Source organism: Acipenser ruthenus, chromosome 1 (genome assembly GCF_902713425.1).
Source record: "Acipenser ruthenus chromosome 1, fAciRut3.2 maternal haplotype, whole genome shotgun sequence".
Lineage (NCBI taxonomy): Eukaryota > Metazoa > Chordata > Actinopteri > Acipenseriformes > Acipenseridae > Acipenser > Acipenser ruthenus.
The window spans coordinates 104566417-104585490 of record NC_081189.1 but is presented as its reverse complement, the minus strand read 5'-3'; the positions used below and the strand labels follow the sequence as shown (position 1 = coordinate 104585490).

The 19074-nt window shown below is 38.7% G+C and overlaps 1 protein-coding gene across 4 annotated transcripts in view; it reads left to right on the top strand.

The window, feature by feature from the left end:
- LOC117420687 (serine/threonine-protein phosphatase 2A 55 kDa regulatory subunit B gamma isoform) overlaps nucleotides 1–19074 on the top strand; it is a 117781-nt gene that overhangs the window by 84121 nt on the left and 14586 nt on the right. For all 4 annotated transcript variants that reach the window (XM_034034219.3, XM_059032998.1, XM_034034220.3 and 1 more), the window contains 2 exons: nucleotides 5148–5312; nucleotides 14831–15000. In XM_034034219.3, coding sequence (XP_033890110.1) covers nucleotides 5148–5312; nucleotides 14831–15000 — 335 coding nt within the window. The remainder of the gene's footprint in view (nucleotides 1–5147; nucleotides 5313–14830; nucleotides 15001–19074) is intronic.

Here is a 19074-nt window from a genome sequence, read left to right as displayed (position 1 = left end):
GGTGACGACTGAGGAAGTCCTAAAATGAACACCGTAGCGCTCTGAATGTGCACTGTTTCATTGGAAAAAATCTGCGTCCCAAATTAAAGTTTATAAACTAAATGAAACAAAAACCTTGCAAAAAATATCTTTAACATGGCAGTAAGGGTTGTGGTGATGATACTTGTACTATGTAATAAGATTGTTTGTTTTTAAAGCCTTGGTTATTGCTCCTTTTTTAAAGATGTTTTTGGCAGAATCAGTGCGCTTTTAATAAGAAACAAAGTTGAGTTTTTAAGAAGAAAAATATGGTACTGAAAGTACTTGCTTATTAAAACAAGATAAGGTATTATACAAGAGGTTTGCACATTATATAAAGTCGACTGTTATACCAGGGATGTACCCATGGCTTCTCAGTATAGTGTGTGTAATATACAGGTTCCTTATGCTTTTACAGTAAGCACTGACAGAGTGTGCACAGAAAAGACTTGAGGTGTTGTCATGGTAATAGTGATGCCACTGAGTCTTCAGTCAAGTCTTGAATACCCTTTTTCAAATAGGGCCCATCATTCCATCAACAGGAGTCCCACAGGGGATTCATTTATATTTTGAAATAACGTGTACCCTTATTTGATTAAACTGCTTGAAAGGTCAACTTATTGTGTTGTGTGTCTGAAGGGGTTGATATATGGTTCTGATTTACTTGTATATGGAAAATAATCAGCAGATCAGGCTAAAATGTTTTGTTTGTTTTTTAACAAATATGTTTTTTAATGCAGTGCTGTGGATATAGCTACAGTACAGTAGTTCTACTTCCAGTTGGACCCATCTGTAGACAGTGATGTCCAAGTACTGTTACTGTAGTTCTGCTTGGACAAATGGAACAAACCCTGGTATAGAAATACCAGTGCTGCATTTTCATATGTACCCGTACCATCTTATTACATATGCATACAACATAACACCCCAGATACCTCCATCTCCAAATCATTATCTATCTTGTTAGAGGGAATTGGAACAAAATGATAAATAGAGAATGAAACACAGTGCGTCTTTTCTTCTGATTTGGGGTTTTGGAGGCATTTGAATATCTTAATGCAGCATAAAGAGATTGGAAGTGTCCTGGGTTATTACCAAGCAGCCCGAATCCCAGTGGAAATCAGGGATGCAGGCTACAGAAGAACAAGCCCCTGGGTGATTATTACAATAGTCTCTCTTCTTTAGACAAGCTGGGGAAGCTTACTTTCAGCGAAGCACCCTGTCCATAGGTTACTGGCAAAAGCCTAAATACAGTTCTTTTTTTATATATTTGTATGAGAGCTGTTAGTGTTCAGTGTACTTTGGGATCAAATGGATCATGGGATCCAGCCTTTCTCTGTGGTTACTGTGTAAAATCCTGGGTGGATGATCACCCTTTCCTAGAAATTCCCTAGACAACTGGTTTAAAGTGGTTATAGCTAATGGAATCATTACATGAATCTTACCTTACCTTTGTTGGAAAGATTACTTCAGTATTAACACACGGTACAATAACATTCAATACATTTGAAATACAAAAGGAAAGCTGACTTATGCCTTTTGAAAATGGTGAAAGTGAGAGATTTACTTGTGTGAGCAGTGATACAGAAACTCAAAAGATAGCCTTGGGGCTCCTTGGTAACTCTTCATCTTTCTCTTTACATGGGGTCTGTCAGCCTCGTTAGATGCCTCTTCTAAAAAAATTAAATAAATAAATCCCCTCGCTTTTGCACTGATCTCTTTGTTTATTATAATATTTCACCCTGTTTAATATCTACAGGGACTGCCAGGCATCTCCAATATAATTTAGGAAAACAACTGCAAAGAACATTGTTCTTATCATTTGTTATTAATTTCCACCTGATTTGATCAATTGTATTGATCAGTGAAGTCATGTATTGTGTAGACGTGTGTGTAGAGAGCTCCTTTCCGACCTTTGTGTCCTGCTGCGGATGTCAGGGCTGTGCGTCTATTTAATAGCATTTTAGTTCAATGAAGCTTACACTTGTGGGAAATGATCCAGAGTATCACATGATTGCCTTCAATCATTGCTGTGGTCTTTTTCGGGGAAATAGTGTGCATGGGTCAAAAGCAGTGCTCAAAGAAGGCATGCATAGTCATCTGTAAAAGACAAGGTGTCCATTTATCCCTCATTGTGTATCCCCTTCTTATGGCACTTCCAATATTTGTTGCATAATTTTAAAAACCGTCTGAAATATGACTACAGTAGATTTTAGTTAAGGCCTAGTTTGTGGGAAAAAGAACCCTCCAAAGAGGGTTACTGTTTGTATATAAATCAATGTCTGTTACTTGAGGGGCTTCTCCTTTTCATATTAAATCCTAAGCCAAACCTTTATGGTTTATGATAGCAAATCTATACACTCATAATGTCCTCAACAGAAACTTATTGACCAGCAAGTACATATAAGCTTCCTCTGCATGAACCTCAAGCTCAGTTAATCACTGACCTATTATAACCCATTGCTTTACTATCATTACAGCTACTTTAGTTTTTCCAAGATCAGTGGCAGAATTGTGTTTACAGGAAAGCATCCATATGCCAAAAATATATACAATAAAACCTCATGTAGTTTCACCAGTTCGGGATGATCTATTTTTAATTGCATTCATTAACTGTGTGGTTTCATGGAATGCTGTCTCCTCAATCTCACTCCCCTCTGTTTCTATGGGATTAGCATCCATAGACCCAGGAGATATTATCAAGTAATGATCTCAGCAGGGTAGTTAAGCTCCCCAAAGTGAAGCCTAAGATTTTTTAAATATACAGTATCTGCATCACAATTGCAAGTGATTTTTGAGCTGAAAATTTATTTTCATAGCTGTCAGAAAATTATTAGATAATACATATGTCAGAAGCAGTGTTTTTTACCATTTGTATTTTCTTTACATATTTTGGCAGATCCTATTATAAAGGTACCAACAATACCAATTATTTCTTTGTACATGTGGTATTATGCACCAACAACACACACATATATATAAGATCATACATACATACATGCATACATGCATGCATGCATACATACATGTATACATACATACATACATACATACATATATACATACATACATACATACATTTATTTTAACACATTATTTTGTTTAAAAAGAAATGATTCTCTCCCAAGCTTAAACTACCAGTAAAGCAGCCTTTAAAGCATCAGCTGCAGAGTCACTTACAACTACGTCTCACCCGAAAGACGGAGCACAAAGAGGTTAAGGTTATGTGTAACAGCACATCCGAAGCGAGCGTCTTAACCACAATGCAAAAGAGCCGGGCTCGTCTACATTTGTGATCAGAAAGCTTTTAACCTCATCTCATCTCGCCAAACAGGAAATGAAATCCATAACGCCATAACACAGCCTGTTACATTAGGATGAAAATAACAATGCTTTAAATTGCCATTGCCAAAAATGTGGGATGTGGTTTCTAAACTAAGGTTATGCATAGTGCATCTCAAATTCACAGTAAATCAATATGGGAGAGCTTGTGAAAAACCATTCACACACACACTCAATTAATAAGATGTCACTCTAGAGCTGCAGCTTGGAGAGTCTCATGTATATCTGTAGGGCTTGTTGTAGATCACAACTTAAAGCTGTTACCTTTTACACAAAGTGACACCTTTTTTTTGTTTTTTAATTCACTGGCTTTATATTTAATATAAAGGAGGCTGTGTGGTCCAGTGGTTAAAGAAACAGGCTTGTAACTAGAAGGTCCCCGGTTCAAATCCCACCTCAGCCACTGACTCATTGTGTGACCCTGAGCAAGTCACTTAACCTCCTTGGTATTTCTAATCTTAACCTTTCGGGTGGGACGTAGTTGTAAGTGACTCTGCAGCTGATGCATAGTTCACATACCCTAGTCTCTGTAAATCGCCTTGGATAAAGGCGTCTGCTAAAAATAAACAAATAATAATAATAATAATAATAATAATAATAATTGAATCAGATCACCATGTAGTCTTCTTTGTTCAAGACTGAATAGATTAAATTCTTTTATCCTGTCTGCATACGACATGCTTTTTAAACCCAGGATAATTCTGGTCGCTCTTCATAGCTACCACTTCATAGGTGCAAGATGATATTTATCGCTGACCATTGATGTGCAAATCCACAATTTTGTATATTTTAAAAGTAAAATGCTCATGTGTTAGGTCTCTATATTTTGACCTTACAGTTAATCTGGTTTGCACCCTGGTTGTGGTCAACTTTTTTTTTTGTCAGTATGATTTTTACAATGACCTGCATTTCAAAAATAATGTTTGTGTATAACCCCAGCAAGTTTTAAAAATAATGTTTGTGTATAACCCTGTAACGGGAGATCTGGACTGACTATCTGGCACATCCGCTGTACTGCAGTAAGAGGGCAGCAGTCTCGTAAGATCCGCCTGTCATTCATGGAGAGGTGGGGAAGAGGGTGTGTTGGCTTTCCCTCTCTCTGAGTGGCTGAGAGGTGGGCCTTGGGAGATTGCTCGGCCCATAAGAACTGTGCTTGGTTGTGCATTCGGGTGGCCGTGTTTGGGAATATACAGTGACGCTGACAGAAGAGGCAAGCCCGGCTGGGGGAGACAGCCTGCCTTAAAATAATTTAAAGAAAAATAGAAAAAATAATTACTTATCCGAGGGGACGTGTTTAGCTGTACAGGGAACTCTGGCCACCCCAGTGTATAGGATAACTGAGCGTAGGTCGGAGGCCCGTTCTGACCGGCTTAGCGGCAGTGGAAGTTTTATTACTGTGTTTTATTTTCCTTTTTTTCTTTCACCTTTGGTTTTCATTATTAGTTTGAGAACCTGTGAGTGTGCCAGTTAGTTTTACTGTTTACCGGTATTGGTATTCCTGTGGTCCTGTGTACCGTTGCCGGTACTCAGGCCACAGACAACAGCGGCCTCTGCATGCTAAAAGAAAAATATTTCAAAACTAATAAAAATGGGCACCAGTGCGGTGCTTTCAAATAAAACTTCTGTCTCCCTAGTGTGTCAGTGAATTGCCCACCAAACAGTGTTTGTGTATAACCCCAACGAGTTTTAAAAAGAGATTACACCAACTCCTCCACAGCTGCATTACGAGAATAAAGTTGCTGCTGCTGTTGCTTGTCCATGTATTTCCTTAGCACCGTTTCTTTCAGATATTGTGGACATCAAGCCTGCCAACATGGAGGAGCTGACGGAAGTCATCACAGCTGCTGAGTTCCACCCCGACCACTGTAACCTCTTTGTTTACAGCAGCAGTAAAGGGACACTCCGGCTATGTGACATGAGGGCCTCCGCGCTGTGTGACAAGCACTCCAAACGTAAGTCACAACACTCAACTTGAACCAGAGCTTCAGTTGCTTAATAAGAGCTGTCTTTACAACTGGAGGTAAATAATGTTAGAAGCAGCTAAGTTTTTTGTAGTTTTAAATCTAAAGTATGGCCATTCAGAACTGAGCTGTAGCCCCTGGATGTAATGGAAGAAGCTTGAGAAATGTTTTTCTCCAAGCTGTTTCCCTGTTACCCTACTAGGAACATCCATAATGTATGTGGTTTGCATCTGACATAACATGCCTGATGTCACATGCTGTGAAGTTCCAATGCAACACACAGGTTACACTGTACTGTACACTGTGAATGACATGCTCCATATCTATCACTAACTTCTGTTTTCATGTAAAAATAAAATATTTGGTAAATAATAAATAAGAATACAACAGTGATAATGTGTGACAGCCCTTTATCATGCTACTGTGTGTGTATGTGTGTGTGTGCGTGCGTACAGTACAGTAGGCTAACCTAAATGGTTTGTGGTAACTATTATTTCCATACTCATTCCTGTCTCTCTTAATAATTCCATGCACACTTCAGTGGTTTTGTATTAAATCTAAATGTATAACTCTTACTGAGCTGATGATTAATTAATAAATACACAAGCTTTGCAGATGAATATGTATTTTCTTCTGGGTGGCTGATAAGTAATGATGAACAATGGAAGAATATGTATGAACCCAAAGGGTTGATAGTGTTTCCATTATTTTCCACTATCAGAGAGCTGTATCTGTCATAAGGTGTGCTGTGGATTTGTTTTCTTGAAGCCATCTCAGCTTTAATTCATATCTGAACCATTACACAAGCTGGGGCTCAAGCTTCATCCTCAATGCTGATGATCAATATCTTCCACTAAGGGGATAGTAGGTTCAATCAAAAAACACAGCAGAGATTTATGACACACGTTGCTAATTAATCAAACTTTCAAACTGCATCGTAGACCCCTCCTCCCCATCTAGCACACCACTGCATTAGTGAAAGGGCAAAAATCTGTAATGCTCTAAAATGCATTCTATACCGCTCTTTTGGAAATTTAGTTCAGGGAAATTACACAAGTGCTTTTGTCTTGGCGAAAGACGACCCCAATATTAGCATGAAGTAAATAACAGCTACTCTCTTAATAAAAATCAGAAAAAAAAATAATGTGGTGTGTCTACTACTGGGGGACTAGTAAATCCTAGCAATTCCTTGTGTATAGACACAATTAAACTGGAACCAAGCAGAAATTAGAAATTTCTTTGAAATCTGTGGAGATTTTCTTTTTTTTAATGTAGATGTATAGTTAAATATTTCTTATTACACAGGTAATCGAGTATTCATATAACAAACCCACAATCTGGTTTTAATGATTTACCATTAAGCCTTTCAGTATTATAATAAATTGCCCAGCGCTAGCTGGAACCCCATAAGGTACATCTGCCAACTGGCCAGTTCAGACAACGATAAATAGAAGATCCCCAGACAGGCGAGTGACATTTGGTGCCTGAAGGTGTAATAGGTCCTTGTAGTCATTGATTAAACTCCATTTTCCAGATCTGTGAGTTAGAAAATAGCCACTTAATGTTACATTACTGTAGTGCACTGGAGAGAGGAGCTCATGCACAGCTGCTGCAAGAAGGCGCACACTCTCAACACAGGGTATGACTCAGTATTGTAAAGTGAACCACTGGAAACAAACAGAGTGTGTTTTGAGGCAACACATTAAACATCATTGCTGTACATATATATATATATATATATATATATATATATATATATATATATATATATATATATATATATATATATATATATATATATGAAATCTGGGCAGATTAGGGCAGCAGTGTGGAGTAGTGGTTAGGGCTCTGGACTCTTGACCGGAGGGTTTTGGGTTCAGTCCCAGTTGGGGGACACTGCTGCTGTACCCTTGAGCAAGGTACTTTTACCTAGATTGCTCCAGTAAAAACCCAACTGTATAAATGGGTAACTGTATGTAAAAATAATGTGATATCTTGTAACAATTGTAAGTCGCCCTGGATAAGGGCGTCTGCTAAGAAATAAATAATATAATATATATATATATATATATATGTAAATGAGAGATCACATATACCTGATCTGACTGTGCTTAAGAGAAAGCACTGACAATTAGATACACCATCCTCACAAATCATTCTTGAAAGGGATGCAATAAAAGAATGTGATAATTCAAAATTATCTTATTTTAAAATATCAGGTATCCTTCTGATGCATTACAATTGATGACTTGTATAGCAAATGATTTAATCTGTATATCAAACAGTGTAAATAGCACACTTTCATTCTACCCCAAAAAACAAATCCTTTTAAACATTGGGCTTTGCAAACATTGTCATAAGCATTCTGTGTTAAAAAACAAACAAAAAAAATAATAAATAACTGGGGGTTCTCATTCTATAAAATATTGCTATATGAAAACTCCCACAGGCTTTACAGAGGAGAGAAAAAACATAAATGGGGGTGCCCATACTAAAAGTTGAGATTTATGTGATTTTAAAGATTTTTGTAGACATACCTATAGAAAAAAATGGTTTTGTTTTGGAAAATTACTTTTTTGATGGTATTTTATACATTTCAGTGGACAAAAAATAGCAAAACAGGGTTTACCCTGTAGTGAACCACCTTAAAGTGAAATTATTTTAAGAGAGGCTCTTGCAACTAATATTAAAATATGATCTTTTTTCCTGCTATAATATGTTGTGGGTTTAAACTGAATACTGAATAAATCTACCCAGAAGGCCAGCCTTATAAAAACAAGTTGACCATAAAGACTTAAGGCTGTGGTCTAGTGCCTTTCCCCATTAAGCAATTCAAATTTACCAATCATTGCAAACCAGCGGGGATTGGACAGTTGCAAGTGTCCACCTGTTCTGTGGTTTCAACTCACACTGTTTGATCTGGGGCTCATTACATACTGGGGTCTCTAGCCCTCTGGTTACAAGTCAGCGGATGATGATAATGATGATGATGAATTCTAATTAGTGTGTGGAGTGTTGAGTGGTAATTGGGCATGTGGAATGATAACTAGTAAGCACTTCTAGAGATTCCCCACGAATGCCTCTCTCTCTGGTTCACTGCTCCTGGTTAAAGATCTTCATTTGATTAATATCTTATTAGGTTTTGATGTACAATACGATCAGGATGACTCAATCTTTACTGTATTTTGTTTGCTATTGCTAATTCCTTGATGCTGGGTATATGCAGTAGCTAGTGTTATGGCAAGCCAAATTATCATTTAGAGAGATCTCAAATTCAATTTGAGATCTCAAATTGAATGTGACTTCCTGTCCTGTTTGAGATATCTCAAATTGAATTTGAGATATCTCAGATTAACTTCCTGTCCTGTTTGAGATATCTCGAATTGAATTTGAGATATCTCAAATTGATTTCCTGTCTAGTTTGAGATATCTTGAAATGGGCCGGAAGGCCATTCAAAACATAGAGCATTTTCACAGGAAGTCAATTTGAGATATCTGCAATTCAATTTAATATATCTTGAAATGCATTAAGAGATATCTCTAAATGATAATTTGGCTTGCCATACAATATTCTTACCCATTGCAGCTGTACTCACCAATGCAAGGCAGCCTTGTTTTCAGTCCCATCAGACAATGTGCCCTCAGGGCATGTCACTGTACCCCCTGTGTGCACCACACGCACCGAGCAGTAAGACTGGTTACACTCATACAGGAGACAGGGTAACTTGGCTTATCTGAAGCCCCTTCTTAAGCTTTCCAGTTGCAGGGCCAGTGTGTGGCTCAATCTATCAAGCCTGGTCCATGCTCTAATTATGCCCAGAAGTGTGCATGGATTTGTGGCTCTGCTGAGAAACTGATTTGGGAAGAAGGGAAAATTTAAAATACAAATTGAGAAGATAGTGACTGGGGGGGGGGGGGGGGGGCTTTTTATGCTATTTTAGTGCCCAATAGTATAAGAAACCAAAGCATTTTGTGTGGCGTGAAAAAGACTGCTGCTGATATACGTATTGTATTTTTTAACCGTATTCTGAACATTAGTAGTAGTCTATTCCATTAAATATCTTGGTTTTACAACTCTGTCATATCTGCAAACAGAATTGACAGCAGAGTAGATGATTAAAAAAACAAACATTTTAACAATAGTAAATGTCATTTAAATTACTATTTACACTTTCTGTCGCAAGACCATACACAACATATTATGATAAAGATGTTATTGACATCAGATTCATTTTAAAATCAAAATGCCTTAAAAATCAAACATATATTTTAAGATATGAAATGTTCTATTTTTTAAAGATGTTCTCTGCATTTACACTTTTTACTTTTTTGAAAGTGAACTTTCCTTTGATTTGTAAGATTGATTCTTGTTAAATTTACTTGGGTCTGCAATCAGCCTGAGCCAGATATGAGGCCAGTTTTAAGATGAGATGAGGGACAGCTGGTTTGCGTTCTCAGTGTGCACCTTTGGGACATCGGTAACTAAATTAGACCAGGGCAAATTTGAGTCTGCCGTGTCTGATTGTGGGTCTCGGCTGATGTGCCATTTCTAAAGCAGATCAGTCTTTTGAAGGTGCTAGGTTTAATTGGGTTTGACCCCCAATCAATTCATGTCAAGATCTTATCACGTGCCAATAGGGAAATCTAGTCATTCCCAATGAACCGGTTTTCCTTATCATTTTAACTGTTTTACATCTCAACAATGAAAAATCCTTTTAAAGACAATCTTCTTTTTCTGATGACCTGCAGAAGTTAGACCGTGACCTTTAATTCCTTTCTCTAGAATCTACCACAAAACTGTAAGACACTTGAAAATATCAGTGACAGGAGATCCCTATAGGACTTGCCATTTACTATTGACTTTTTTTCCTATAATGGGTATTGTCATCTTTCATTGTCAGCTTTGACCAGTCACTCCCTTTTTCAACAAAATAAGAAGTTTTGATTCTTTTGATCAGTACTGCGTAACATCCCAGCAGCACCAAATAATCCATTCAGTCTTTCAATACCAGCCAAATTAAATTTTTCCTTTTTAATGTCTCTGGAGCTGCAGAAATTGGTCAATTTGTAATTTGTTGCACACAGGCTGGAGAGAAGTACAATACATTAGCCTATGACACTATAGAGTGAAGTATACTGTACAGTAGATAACATTGCCATCAGTTAACATTGGGTACCGGAAAAATAACTGGGGTCTATTTGATGCCATTATTGATAATAATAATACATATATCTTTTTTTTCTGATTCTCAGCAAATAATTGTAAATGTTAGTTAAAAGTATGAATGATGTTCCCTTCTAGCAAAATAAATTATAATAAAAAATGCTCTCTCCTTTCTCATATTGGCTAGTTCTGAGAACATGTAATATCCGAAAAGGAAAACAAAATGTATGACAGAAAAGGTTCTTAACTGAAAAACTCAGTTATAAAGAAATAAACCAATACTGGTGCTTGTCCAAAGTGCACATTCTGACAGTTATTTGAAAGAGCACTGTCTGTTTCCAAGGCTTTCTACTAATAGTATTTTCTGTTATATAAACATGGGATGCATTACAGTGTCACATCACTACTCTTGGACAAGTAATCTGTCCCTTTTTAATCTCGCTATTTGCACATGGGAATGAGGAATTACTGTATGTGTTTGATTTTACATATTGGATTTTCTTTATCAAACTGATTACCGAAATGGTTCCAGCGCTCATGTATTTGTCAAGTGTTCTATGTCAAGTGGAACCCACAGCTCCAATGAGTATTCCAAATAATACCATGATCCTGAAAGAGATTGCCAGATGGGCTTTAAAACCAACATAAATTGATTTGTTTGCAGAAAAAAGAACATTACGAGAAAGACAGTTCCTATTGTATAATTGTTGTTTCCACAGTAAAAACTATCTACCCCGAAGCCTTCTTGCAAAATATGACTGGGCCACAGACAAAGATGAGATTTGTTTGATTTGGTTACTACATTCTGCATTGTTCCATCGAAGAAACATTGTAGCATATGTTATGTTAATAGAGGAATGTACTGTAAATTACTTTATTGTGTGGTAATTCAACAATTTTAGAACAAACGTTATACTTGAGGTAACGCTTATGTTCGAAAGGGTCAACCAGGGTCAAAGTTCTTGCCCACCACCCTCTAATATTTTGAACAAAAAGGGGATTTGACGACTAAATCCTGTATACATACTTTGATTTCCTGTATAGAGAGATCCTACAATTAAAAGACTTAAAATAAAACGAGACCCCTCGTGACTAGCATTGTTTACCACACTCTGCAAGCACCTTCTTGCTATCTAGTCACTGCTGTTTCTGCTGTACAATTCCAGTGCACCACACAATTTCCCTGTGAGTTCAAATGAAAGACTCCCGAGGACAGGATTGCTGAAGAATGGGGAGGCATTTCAGTCTGTACCAGGGTATAAAGAGTGCAAGTGTAGCACTTTCATCACACATGCAGCTAATCAAGGGCACTTTCAGTGTTAAAGCTGTTGAAATAAACACCTAGATCTGCATTATGTTATTGCACTTGGATTGCATTGAAAAAGGTCTCGGATGAGCAATAAAATAAGCTGAGCAGGAATTTCTTACTCATCAACATGTAAATGTGTAAAAAAAACAGAAAGCAATGTCATTACTAATTTTTATTGGAGTGAAGTCAAGTAAAATGGAAGAAGAGGCTGACGAGGACAAGTGCCCTGCCCCACATTAACAATGCTGGAAAATATATGGCAATTTGTTCAAATAAAAAAAAAGAAAGTAATAATGTAAAGGAAAATACATGGCAGGAGTTATACATTTTGATGCATAAAGATGCATCATTTCAGGCACATTTGAGATTCAGTTTAAATGATGGACACAGTTGAGCAGACAAGATACACCCTCAGGTTATTGTCCATAATAAGTGGGACTTTGCTGTTTGAAATGTGTTTGTTGCAGTGATGTCTTCATTTGCATTGGGCTCTTGTCATCATAGTGTAAGGATGTTGGGCAAAACTATAGTTCTACCCAATAGGACCTCAATAAATAAGCAACGCAGGCAAGTGTTATGTCAGATATTGATTGACCTTCCCAGTGGTATTGAAGTTACTGCATTTATTTTATGAAGTACCATGCAGCATTGATTCCACTATGAAGTAATTCATGTTTGATTTCAAAGTTTAGTTTTTGATCAAAAGTCAATTAAAATTGAGTGCTTTAAATTCATACATCTTGTGCTGCTACAATTGCAAACTAACAAATGTGGTGGTGGCTTTCTGGTTTAATTAAGACAACAAACCATTTTCATAATTAAATGAAAATAACATTTGTAATCATGTATTTATACACAACTTCTTGTAACAAAACACTGGGTATCCATTATCCGCTGAGCTAGGAGGGACCTCAGATGAGTGTCTGAGAATTGGCTCCAGATAAAAATGTTGATGATAACACTGCAGTACAAGGTGTTTCAAAGTATGGAATACTAGATACAATATGCAGAAGATACTCCATGAACCAAAACTCCCACAAGCCCTTGAATCAGTGAAATTGTTTTAAGCATGCAAAAAAAGTTTTAAATCATATCTAATATTTCTCAGTCTAAACGTTGTGTTTCTAAATCTGATTCTGACCCACCGTGGAAATAAATATACTGTACTGTTCTGTACATATATGCTGTAAATTATTTTGTCACAGATTGATTTGAAGGTCAATGTTTTTAACTGGTTTAAATGTCAGCGTAGTAAAATGTGACAAAGATGATTACAAAGACAATTGAATATCGACATGACCTACAGTTAGCACTCTCTGTTATACTTTAAATAAAAAAAGAAAAAAGTGAAAGCAGTATATTTCTAAAACGCAAGTGTATCAAGACCTCAGACCCCCTCTTTCCATATCCTATCTACTCCATTCAAACTGGGAGTACATTGCGGTCATGAGAAGTTACTCATTCCCCACTGTGCAGTACTCTGCTTCACTGTCTTAGAGTGAACTTTGGTATTGCTTTCAACCCACATTTGTAATGTACGAATGACTGGCATTAGCCATGAAGACAAGGTTATCAGATCATCACGATTTCAAGGTTTAATTATCCACGTTATTATTTAGAAGCAATCTCGGTAAAGTGCAGGTCAAACCCCAAAGAGCAGAACAGCAGTCACAGTGGCTGGTCTATCCACAGGCTCAGTTGTGACGCACAGTTAGTCTGAGAGCAGGGTGAGGAACTGTGATGAAGGATGTGCTTTTTTTTAGCTAGGGGAGGTCTCTCAAAGTCCTCATGAAACATTTGCAGGAAACAGAAATCATCTGTGTATTCTGCCTTTAAAGGTGTAAAGATTGGTGTGTATTTTCAAATCTTGTACATCCTTGTATTTAATAATTAGAATTTACAGTACACCTGTGGTATAATGTTTGATATGTCAGTCTTCCTAGTGCAAAGCAAGTTAATGAAAATATTTAAGCTTACAAAAATGTAACTTTTCAATCAGACATTTGTTTTGCCATCACTGTAGGGATTTGTAGAGCTCCAAAGAGAGGTGCTATGTAAATGTTATTGATATTGTAGGGTCCTTTTTTGATTGTGGTACAGCACTTATTAGATATAGTACATGAATAAGGTTTCAAAGCCTATCCTTTTCTGTTGTGGAAGCACTGGTAAGGGGAAAAGGTACATGTAAGTTACAATTGTTTCATGCCATGGTGAGTCGCGAATGTCTCTATCTGAGTTTTGGCTTATTTTTACCTGCAGGATAGAGAACGTTAATTGCAGAAGTTAGATTGGCCATCACAGTGTACTCAGAGGTAACAGAATGATTCACAGGGAATGACTCACCTGGTTTAACAGAAAGCACTGACAGCAAAAAGACATCACAGGAAGGAGAACGCAAACTAAAAGTTAATGGAAGCATACAACGATCAATAGTGGAAGGCTTGGCTAAGTGGAATTGTGCTCATGTGATGGAATTGCACCTCAGATGGGTTACTCGTCCCGTCTCATTCAAATCATCTAAAAGAAACAGCTCTTTGGGGATTGCCAGTAGTAAATAGCTTTCTGGAGCCTAATGTGGCTTTGATTAAACATGATTGTCTGTTTTGTGGTATGAAGTGAAATCAGTGGTACACGCTGTAATAATTACTCTGATGAAGAACTGTCTGTGCTGATGAATTTTATTTTTTGATACCCTGTTGACACACATAATGGTCTCTGCATTCTTGTTATGTAAATACGTATTGCACATCAAGACAACTTAATAATTTAGCCTTGCATTTTCAAACCATACTGGATGAATTAGTTAATCTTTATTGATCACACCCAGGTGCAGAAATCATGCTGAATGCTGTCTTTCACTCGGTATCTATGGACTGTAACCGTAAGACAGGGAAAGTCTTTCTTTCAGAAACAAAGGTGTTGAAAATCCAATATTTAAAGAAAATTAACACGTAATAATAATAATAATAATAATAATAATAATAATAATAATAATAATAATAAATGTATTTTCATGTCTTTTTTCCCCTCTTGCAGTGTTCGAAGAGCCTGAAGATCCTAGTAATCGCTCCTTCTTCTCTGAAATCATCTCCTCGATCTCTGATGTCAAGTTTAGCCACAGTGGACGCTATCTGTTAACAAGAGATTACCTCACAGTCAACGTCTGGGACCTGAACATGGAGAATAAGCCCATTGAAACATATCAGGTAACCTTCGTTCTGTGAAGTAAAGGCAATACAGTGAAGTAAAGGCAATACTGGCAAAAAGAAAATACCAAAAAAAAAACATTTTGTGTAATCTAAAAGCTGCATATCTCACAAGTCTTTGTAGTGGTTAGAAAGTAGACATTCGATTGACAGGTGCATACGTATCCACAAATTGCTTCAGTTTCCTAAGAGAAGGTTTTGTAAGTGATTACTCTAAACGTCTTGCAGTGTCCTTCAATGTAAACACCCTGTAGACTTGTCACATCGAATCAATACATTTTAGGTTACCGCTTCACGGCTTGCTAAAACCATGTACGTATATTTGAAGGGTGAGTATTATCTATCAGGGTACCAACATATTTACTAAACAGTAGGTTTTAACTACAGATAATTCACTAATCTGATTAATTCAAGGTTAGGTCATGTTTACAGTAAATTGTATTGGGCCCTAATTAATTAACTATTCTTAACGTTTCATTTTTTTTATTTGTAAGACAGATCGCAAAGTACAAACTGAACTTGCTACATGTATGTGTATATCAGTATAAAATGCTTTATGCTGAGGGCGCACTTGCTGCAGTCGACACAGTGAACATCAAGCAGAATGTGGTTAATCACTGTGTGCTATTTTTAGCTTCAGTGGTGAAAAACACCTTCCCATGCAGACTGAGCAGGACTGCATTGCAGCAGAGGAGCCCAAGAGAGACTGATTCTGTAGGCAGTAGGGAATCACTGTGGTTTTCTGCTGTTCATTTTGTATGGATGTCAAACATTCTTATATGCTGCTGGATAGACAACAGTTTGAAGTTAGCTGTTGTTAAGATTGAGGCTCCAAAAGTTATTGTGCCCGTGGCTTCCATTATTACAACTAAATATCCCCCCCCTTGTGTGCAGCACACATGGCCTTAAAGTCCACCTTCCCCCTTAAAAACCCCAAAGTCTTGGTCAGGGTCCTGGGCCAGGAACAGAGGCATCACTGGGCCCACGGGTGACAATGTTGCCCATGGCAATACTGACAGCTCCAAGGCTGGCTCCTCCAGCCGGGGCAATCCTGGCAGCGGAAATGCTGTTCTTGGCAATGCTGTCAGCAGAAATGCTGACAGGGAGGCAAGGTCCTCCTCCAGTGGCACCGCTGGCAGCGGAAAGGCTGACGGGGGTGGCACACTCCAGCAGCGAAAATGCTGCTAGGAACAGTGCTGGCAGCGGAAATGCTGACATTGAGGCAAGGTCCACCTCCCATGGTACCGCTGGCAGCAGAAAGGCTTACGGCGCCAAGGCTGGCTCCTCCAGCCAAGGCAGTTCTGGCAGTGGACATGTTGCTAGTGGCAATGCTGGCAGCTGCAAGGCTGACAGCAGGGTGGCACACTCCGGCCATGGTGGCGGCACTGCGTACTCCGGCAGTGCAACTATTGAGCATGGAGGTGGTCTCCTCACCTCCTCCCCCTTCTCTGTAGCCGGCAGCTCCCTTCTCTTGGGCTCCAGCCCCAGAATTTCCGGCAGCGCAACTACTGCTGCTGAATACCACAAAGCCCTGGGGGTGTTGTGCAGGCCTTCCCGGGCAATGGCGAACCGGCATTCCCAGGCGATGGCGAACTAGCCTCCCCAGGCGATGACGAACTAGCCTCCCCAGGCGATGACGAACTAGCCTCCCCAGGCGAAGACGAACTAGCCTCCCCAGGCGAAGACGAACTAGCCTCCCCAGGCGATGACAAACTAGCCTCCCCAGGCGATGACGAACTAGCCTCCACAGGTGAAGACGAACTAGCCTCCCCAGGCGATGACGAACTAGCCTCCCCAGGCGATGACGAACTAGCCTCCTCAGGCGATGACGAACTAGCCTCCCCAGGCGATGACGAACTAGCCTCCCCAGGCGATGACGAACTAGCCTCCCCAGGCGATGACGAACTAGCCTCCCCAGGCGATGACGAACTAGCCTCCCCAGGCGATGGTGAGCAGGCCTCCCCAGGCGATGACGAGCAGACTCAGCAGCCCTAGGCGATGCAGGCTTTGCAAACTCAGGCAGGAGTTGCTCCTTGGGAGGTAGCTTCAGCTCCTCTAGTGGTGGTGGCGGGAGCAACAGGTAGTCTCCTATGCCGTGTACATAGCCCACACCAATCTTGGACCTTCTCCTTCCCACAGTACTTGCAACAGTACCACTCTTTTGGGGCAACTGTATCCACCTCCATCCTTCCAAAACACACACAAAAAAAAAAAAAAAATCCTTCAAAAACTGTGTACCCCCAATACTGTTCATGGGCTGCGTAGTGAAGGTGCCGTTCCACACTTCTGAGACACCATATGTAACACGATGGCTCGAGTGGTGACATCAGGCCAGGAAATACAGGACTCAGAATGGTGAGTGAAATGTGCCGATGCATAGATTTAATAATAAATAAATGGTTTAAACAAACAAAACAAAACACTTTTGTAATGCAAAACAAGCACCGTGCTGTTTCCACTCCAACACGCGTAGAAATTGTTATCATTTTAATAATTTTTCTCCTTCTCTCTCCCGTTCTTCCTCCCTGAACACACCAACACTGAGAGTGATTCGTGCCTCTATATATACAGCTGTGCTGGGACTCAATTGCTAATTAATCATTCACTTGAATCCCGGCACGTGCAGTCCCCATGCCCACATACTAATACACACTTTACTCTGCACGTGAAGTGATTGTGCAATCCTCGTGCCTAAATACAAATATACATTTTAAATCACCCGTGCTACATAACCCGCACTTTGTGCACCACTACATATAAACATAAAATACGCACAGGGGTGGGGCACCCCACCACATCCCCCAATGAACATTCCTCCACATTAAAATACCACAACACAACTTGAGAGAGGTAAACTAATAGGCAGGGGGACAGGACTGTGATGCATTTAAGTTTTTTATGAATAAAATCAAGTTTGATATTTAAGAAACTAGTCTGAGATATTGATGATTTCAGCAACAGTAAAGACCAGTGTCATAGGTATCAAACTTTATTAATAAAAACAGATTTAAAAAAATACGTTCTTTAAACAAATCTTATGTGATTAGAGCCTACTGTACACGTTTTCAGCATTGTCGCAGTTAACTGAAGTTGCAACCTATTCTATTTTAATAGCTTTTTGAACATGTTGAAAATGTTAATGCATACTGTTACTGTTTAGTATTCCTCATGAGTCTGTCAAAATTAAAACTCAATTTAAAATCAATCCCGTGTTGTTGCATGCATATACTTATTGAATTAATTAAAAAAAAAAATTGTTGTTCTGTGCGATCAATAAAAAAAGCAGTCTATGGGCTATATTGCTTATGTAAGCTGGATGTTTGTACAGTACTTACATACTTCTACATTCTGTACTTTAGAAGCATGGGATTGTTGAATCTATGGTGTCTACTTGGGAATTTTAGAACTGTGTTTCAATTGCCACAAATGAAACATTCAACTTTTTCACATGAGTCGCGATATTTCCCCTGAAGCATTATTTGCGTATGGTTATTAAAAACTGAAAGTTTGGGGGGGTGGACGATCGTTCAAACTGGGGCATTGACTCGGCAGAATCCGGTAATATATTTGGTCATTTCCATTTTGCAGCAGATATAACTTAATACCTCATCCTGCTAGGAATAGTGACAGAAGTGTTTCTATTTGGCTGACAAAGTACAATTGTGCCCAGTAGGTTTTTTGAAGTTGAGAAAGACTAAATGTGGTTATTTTGGTGTAAATTGAACATGAATGTTGGGCACTGCAGTTTTAATGGAGGTGGTCAAATGGTAAACTAGTAGAATCTACCATGCTTTATCACATTGTAAACTGCTGAGGATCTCAGCCTGTCAAAGCACATGTTCCACAACACATCATAGGCAAAACCAATTCATGACAGCTGTACCATATTGAGTTTTTACCTTACTTTATGGTCAATATTGCTACTGTCATTATAAAAACAACCTCGAGTGCCTCTCGGAATTCCACTGAACTGCAAAATCAGTTAAAAGCGTTGGTATTACCATCGGCCACTTACTGGCATCTGCTCATCAATGCTTTCCCTCTTCAATGAAAATGAAAATGGACCCAAAAAAG